A 6,814-nucleotide genomic window follows, 5' to 3' on the forward strand; every position below is an offset into this window, starting at 1 on the left:
AAATTAAAAAGTAGGGGTAAGTTTCTACCAAAATTCACCTAGTGGGTTGGTAAATTCGGGTGCAGTTCATGGCCCATGAAACAAACGTGAGGCGGTTGCAAAAGTTCTCTGTCTCACGGGGGCCAACAAGTGCAACAACAACGTAATTTGTGGCAAAATTGAGGTTATTTTAGGAAATTCAAGCAAACACCCCAAAATGCGTCTTCAAAGAGAGACGTGGCGCCTTGTGGCTGCAATTTCGACCATAACCTCCTAATTGTTTGACACGTACACATCGATAGGCATTTTAGGGTGCCCCACGTCATATGCCATGTGGCATTTTCAGTCCCAGTCAGCAATCCATACGAAAGTCCTTTAAAAAGTCCATAGCCTGCAGCCTGCTCCTTTCGCAGCGAAGGCTCTTCTTCTCTCTTTCGAACACAGAGTGAGCGTGTTTATTTTTTCTGGAACACCGGAGATTTTTGTTGCCGAAAATGGGGATACCGACCTTCTTCGATCATTTTCCGATCTCTGGTATGATGACGTGATACTGCGATTGCGAGGCGTTCACTCTGTGTCTTAGCCGTACTGGTAAATCCTCAGCAAAAGTGAAGGTTTTTAATTTCAGTTTGCATAATATAGAAGTTATTCCATACTTTGTCTGCAAACACTTTCTAGCAAGTGATTATTATAATCATCAAAATAATCCGAGAGATAAAGGTATCTGTTTTTGCTTAAGCCTCTCAAATTTCGGAGATAGGTTAGTTTTTACCCAGTCTATTAATCCCCGTGTTTAATCGAAAATATAAAACCATCCTAATTTTGTTTGATCTGTATGCCTTTAGGAGTGCCCAATCTTTGAGTTTTTTGAAATGATCGAGCTATTCAGTAGCCAATATTCCTGAAATTGTTGAGAAAGTATTTAGGGAAATCGGACTGGATTTTAGAATTTGAAGTCTTCCTGTTTGACTAAGCATTGATGACTCAGAAAACTATGTGCTGTGGAAAATGGTTTTGGAAAACTGAAAGCTAGAGATAATTGCAAAAGAATAGGGTTTTCGAATTTCGATCTCCAGAAATTCCTTTTCCAATGAAAATTCAACCAGTTGATTTCAACTTCTTAACTGAACCACCTATATTTGAGCCGGTGAAGCCAGTGACAAAATCGAGGTTCAAAAGGCTATTCGAGAGGCAGTTTTCCAGCGTTCTGAGAATATCAACGCAGGAAAAGGCGGCAGGCAACGGAGGGGCCGATGAGCCTCATCAATGTATCAAGTATGGTCCTGAAGAATTCGAGCCAAGCTCTGTTTGCCTTGCGAAAATGGTTCAGAATTTCATCGAGGACAACGAGAAACCCAACAGGTGTTGCCGGAACAGATGCAAATGCTTCAATAAAAACTGCACTGACAGCTCCGATGAGGAACTCGACTCATTCAATTGCTTTGGCGAATCAACAAATTCACCTTCATCTGATGCACTTGATCTCGTCAAGGTAGATATTTGATTTCTTGATTTTTTTTTTTCCTTGCAAATAATGGATTATCTGAAAAATATTCCGTTGAATACGCAGAGTTTAGTACCTTGTGTGTGTGTTTATGAGAGAAATCTGTTAGCAGACGCTGCGAAAATTGTCGAGAAAAACAAGATCAGTAAAAGAAAAGACTGTTTTTGTAGAAAAATTGTCACCGATAATCTAATTGCTCTTGGATACAATGCTTCAATCTGCAAATCTCGCTGGGAAAAATCCCCCTCTTTTCCCTCAGGTAATGCTCTCTTTCCATTTACCATACAATTTGTTCTGTTTCTTGCTGGGAATTGTTTGTTGCACATATTAAATTTTGTCCCATTTTTCCAAATTTAACAGGGGAATATGAATATGTGGACGTGATGATTGAAGGGGATAGGTTTATAATTGACATCGATTTTCGTTCAGAATTTGAAATTGCAAGATCAACCAAAGCATACAGATCACTTCTCCAGACACTGCCTAACATATTTGTAGGTAAATCCGATCGCCTCGAGAAGATCATTAACGTTGTATCAGACGCAGCCAAACAGAGTTTGAAGAAGAAGGGCATGCCATTTCCACCTTGGCGCAAGGCCGATTATGTTAAGGCCAAATGGCTCTCTCCTTACACCCGAACCACTCCGGGAGTAATTGGTGAGGAAGTGAAGGATTTGATTACTACGAAAACAAGTTCTTGTGGTGAATTTGAGTTGATTTTCTTGGAGAAATGTTCGCTGAACAAAACTAACAGCAATGGGACTAACAATGATGGCAACGATGTGTTTACTAACAGTCGGAGTGAAAACGACAAGGGCATGACTCCATTGATGAAACCAGTGGAGATTAGGCCAAGGAGTTTGCAGAAAGGAGTTAAGATGGTTACTGGTTTAGCTTCTGTAATTGAAGATGATAAACCATGAAAATTTTGTTGTGTTTTTTAGTTTTGCTTTTAGGGTATCAGAATTGAGTGTGCCTTTTGGTTGTTGAGGCTACTCTATTCTGGAAGGCTAATCATTCCCTTCTCCTTTTATTGTAAGGGTGTTGAACTGTTACTACTTCGTATCATCAATAATAATAATAATAATAATAATAATAATCAAGTAAAGATCAGCTTTATAGAATTTTGATGTATCAAATTTTGCTTTTGATGATTTGTTTGATCGTTCACTAAACTTTATTCAAATTATTACTTTCACATCGAAATTATCAATATATTTTTCATCAGGTTATTACATACGCAAGAAACACAACCTATTAGAATCTCAGAACCAAAATCAATTAATCATTGAAAATAACAAGTTCACTCGAATTCTACCCATAATTATTGGACATCTTACCACTCTTGCACTTCTCCAATGATCAATTCAATGGAAGATTTCACCAAGTTTTGGCTATCTAAACAATTTACAGATACTCGATTTTATCAAGGAACAAGCTTTTGAATCAAATTTCTTACCAACTATGCCACGACAAACTTAGAATTTTGATCGGATTTACCGTGTGTAGAGATGGAGAACAATCTAATTTGGGATTTTGATAAGTCGTGCTTGGAAAAATTAACCAAAGTTGTGTTTTTGGGTGGAGTGTTTTGTCAGTGGTGGAGCCCAAACATGGACTTAATTAAACATATAATGGTGATGTTGGTATTAAACACCCAAATGTGCAATTATTGATTTTTCCTAACCATTAGATGGTAAATATGAATTCATCTCTGAATTGAAACGCAGTTTGTCCAGTGAAGTCAGCCTTCGGCATAAGGAATAAATTAGTAGATAATTATTGTTAACTTGCACCAAAAGACGCTCTGTCTCAGCTTTTTTTATTTATTTAATGTAAATAAGAGTATCCTTTGGAAATTGAAACCAGAAACATTTGGATATTCAAAATACTTGGCTTTCCGTGTATTTTTTTCGCATCATAATCATTGTGTTTATTACTTTTATAGCCAAACATTTATTAAAATAGTGAGTATTTTAAATGGATTTTGAGTTTCCCCATCTGTACGAAATGTAAAAAAAAAAAAAAAAGCATTTTCCAATTTAAAAAACAATGAATAAATTATTTAATATTAATGTCACTTAAAGATTACATATATTGAAAAAAAAAAAGGTAAAAAATTGGCCAATCCCTACCCTTGAGGGGACCATCTTATCTAAAGTTGGTGAAGTTATAAGGTCAATTTTTAAAATTATTTTGAAAAGGAGAACTCTTAATTAAGTGCCCAATAAAAAAAGCGGTGGTGCTAGTGGTACACAGGGGTGTACCTAAGCGTGTACACCCCCCTCACATGGAGTGTGGGATCCACTCGAATAAAAAACATTTATTCGAGTGGACCCCACACCCCATGTGAGGGGGATGTACACCCTTAGGTACATTCTATTATGTACCACTAGCATTTTTCTAAAAAAAGGTAGAGAGAATAAAATAAGGATAATAGAAAGCAACGTGATGTTTACTTTAGCGACTTTAGCCCATTTCTTTTTCTCCCTTTAATTAATACTGTATCGCTTTAACACGTTTTCAGATAGGTTGCTTGTAATATTGGTGATTTTGACGTACGGACCTGTTCACATGGCTCAAAATAAATGTAAATACGATACCTTTTATTTTAAATTCCCTTATTAAATATTATAATATAACATATGATAAGAACAAAAAATATATATATCCTAACAATAAAGCTATTTGTCCATACATCTTCACGAATGATGACAAGGTAGCATTTTAAAGACCCCTCGAGATATATCCTAGTGGTGCAAAGGATAAGGATGAAATATACTCAACCTTGTTGACATTTGCAATGTGATAGTTCGATTCCTGAAATATGGATTGAGACTTTTTGTGGGCACCAGTGTACATATAACTCTTGTTACCTGACCTATTGGGACACATCTCGCGATTAACCTCTCTCACGATACTCCAAGGGCGGCGCGGTGGGGACCCTTAAGGTTGAGGTTCAACCTTTAAGGTAGCATTTTAAAAACTGAGTCAACTGTATTTTTTAGTCAAAGATAATGTGAGATCTTGTCACCTGTATTTTCTTTAAACCATGGGTACATTTAACATTTCTCAAATTCTAAATAAAAATGAAATTATTCAATATTTAGTTAGACTTCTTGGGAGGGGAACATATGGAGGTTGGACCGATATTGGTCTTAATCCAAGACCAATATCCATCTTTTGGACCACATCTCCTTATCCACAATTTTGAATTTTAGGTGTAACAATAGACACACATTTTTAATATTTTCGTAGTTAAATACTAATGTATAATTTTAAAGTATTTAGAGATGAGATCAAAGTTCATGAAGGATCGAATAACACATGATACATGTAATACGAAGGCCTCCTACATATATCATACGAATTAAGTTGCTTATCAATTGGTTAGTAAGTGAGTCGTATATTGTCGCCAATGAAAATCGTGCTCATGTGTGTAATTATATTGCAAAAGTAGAAAAATGTAAATAAAAATTTGTTGATGGATAGAAAGAAAAAAAATATAATCTGCCCTAAAAAGAGGAGGCATACCCTCAATGACACGGCAAGGTTTAAGGAGATGCCTCGAGAATAAGGGTACCAAAAGTATCTAAAATCATATGCAAACAAGAATGGAGAATTTTTGCTTTCTTTGTTTGGCAAAAGTTGGTATGCCTTTTATGATACTAATCTTTCAAGCGACTTCACATGATTTTATCACTTCTCTCAATTTTTTTTAAATGTTTTTTTTTATTGTATTTTGCATAATTTCAAATTATTGTATAACTTTTTTCCTCGTTTATTTTCAATGGATAATCTCCTTATATATCGAGCTATTTTATATATATTTTATATATTAGTTTTATGCTTGAGTTGAGTAAGTGACATGGTTTTATTATTATTTTTTTAGGACTAATATTTTGAATTTCATCATACAAAATTAAAATGAAGTAATACAGTTTAATATTTTATTCGATATTGAATAATAAGAAATGTTAGCAACCTACGGCTAGTTGGTAGTAAGTTTTCTTGCTCTGGAAAGAAAGAAAACATGGGGAATTTTTCGATTTTTGGGGGAGAAATCCTTTGAATGCTTATTAGCTCATAATTATTTATTCATTAATTTGGATTAAGCTCATTGGTATTTTTAAAGTTATTTTATTCAAGAAATTTCAATTCATAAAAAAAAAACCATATAAATTATTATTATTTAATAGAAAAGTTTTGAACAATTAAATATGTCAACAAATATTATTATTATTTGTCCGATAAAAAATTTAGATAAACTATTATTATTTAATAGATAAAAGTCACTAGATGTCAACTAAAAAATGTGCATATTAAATTGACAGTTTAGTAGCATAATTAGAAAAATTATATTAAATTGTACTTGCTACGTAATTATGTGACAAATATTATTTATTAATTATATAAGAACTATAATATTAAATATTTTAATTTAAATTATCGAGTCGCGATATGTTTACTATAAATTGTATTGGGGCACTAAAATATGACAAATTAATATATGAAATACCATAGTTACTTTTCTAAAATATATTATTGAGCATTATCAAATAAAAAGTAATCACAAATAAAAATTAAGGAAAAAAAATGTCATATTGACCATTCAAAAAGAATCTTTAAATTATATGCAAATTGATATATAAAGAAATTAGATATATTTTGTGTTACTATAAATTAAAAAGCATACTTAACGTAAGTTTCAATTATCCATAACACAAATCAAATTTGAGCTGCTTTATTACATAAAAAAGTTAATTTTGGTTAGTTAGTACTTCTTTGAGACTTGAACGCAACCAAATCGCTTCAAATTTATATAGAAATGTTTTTCAATTCTAAAATTGCTCAAGTTCAAAAAATTCCTCTAAAATGTCAGAGAAGTTTTGCTATAATAGTGCTACATGTGCATATGGTAAGACGTCATTTCAAAATACGATACTTTGAAATTCAAGTCATTCAAAATGCGAGGCTTCAATATCACGCTCCACTTTAATTCTCTCTTATCAACTTAGACGTTGAGGTGTCGCTTTTGCCATCACGCATCTAATTTTAAATACTCAACGTGCTCTTGTGCATACAGAAATTTAAATAGGCAATAGATAAATATTATATAGCTATCTCTCATTGTGAATATCGTCAATTCCATGTGGTTTAACGTCTCCTGGGTTTAAACTAATGGAATTTGTGCACTGGTAAATTAGGCCTATTACCATAATAGTCTTTTAAACTAATTAAAACATTTAGCAGGTAATTAATACGTCCTAAAAGCCCCAAATCCCTTCCCCCCAAAAAATGTAATTTAGCATCCCCAATTTCTGAAGAAAA

At 33.4% G+C, this 6,814-nt stretch overlaps 1 protein-coding gene across 2 annotated transcripts; it reads left to right on the top strand.

The window, feature by feature from the left end:
- The first annotated feature begins 391 nt into the window (after positions 1-391).
- LOC111376041 lies at positions 392-2,574 on the top strand. 2 transcript variants are annotated; one of them, XM_022998968.1, is made up of 4 exons: positions 392-570; positions 825-1,471; positions 1,550-1,742; positions 1,844-2,574. In XM_022998968.1, exons 2-4 carry the CDS (start codon positions 1,070-1,072, stop codon positions 2,404-2,406), a joined length of 1,158 nt encoding a protein of 385 aa, XP_022854736.1. In that variant the 5' UTR covers positions 392-570; positions 825-1,069; the 3' UTR covers positions 2,407-2,574. The 2 variants fall into 2 exon arrangements, with proteins under 2 accessions (XP_022854736.1, XP_022854735.1); XM_022998967.1 differs by having other exon boundaries at positions 392-1,471.
- The last annotated feature ends 4,240 nt before the right edge of the window (positions 2,575-6,814 follow it).

This window comes from Olea europaea, unplaced genomic scaffold (genome assembly GCF_002742605.1).
Source record: "Olea europaea var. sylvestris unplaced genomic scaffold, O_europaea_v1 scaffold1439, whole genome shotgun sequence".
NCBI lineage: Eukaryota > Viridiplantae > Streptophyta > Magnoliopsida > Lamiales > Oleaceae > Olea > Olea europaea.

Bases quoted from the DNA above. Each gene is read 5' to 3' on its own strand.
- LOC111376041 (XM_022998967.1), top strand. From the start codon at position 1,070: ATGAAAATTCAACCAGTTGATTTCAACTTCTTAACTGAACCACCTATA. The intron at 1,472-1,549 runs GTAGATATTTGA...TTGAATACGCAG, and splicing joins ATGCACTTGATCTCGTCAAG to AGTTTAGTACCTTGTGTGTG. The intron at 1,743-1,843 runs GTAATGCTCTCT...CAAATTTAACAG, and splicing joins ATCCCCCTCTTTTCCCTCAG to GGGAATATGAATATGTGGAC.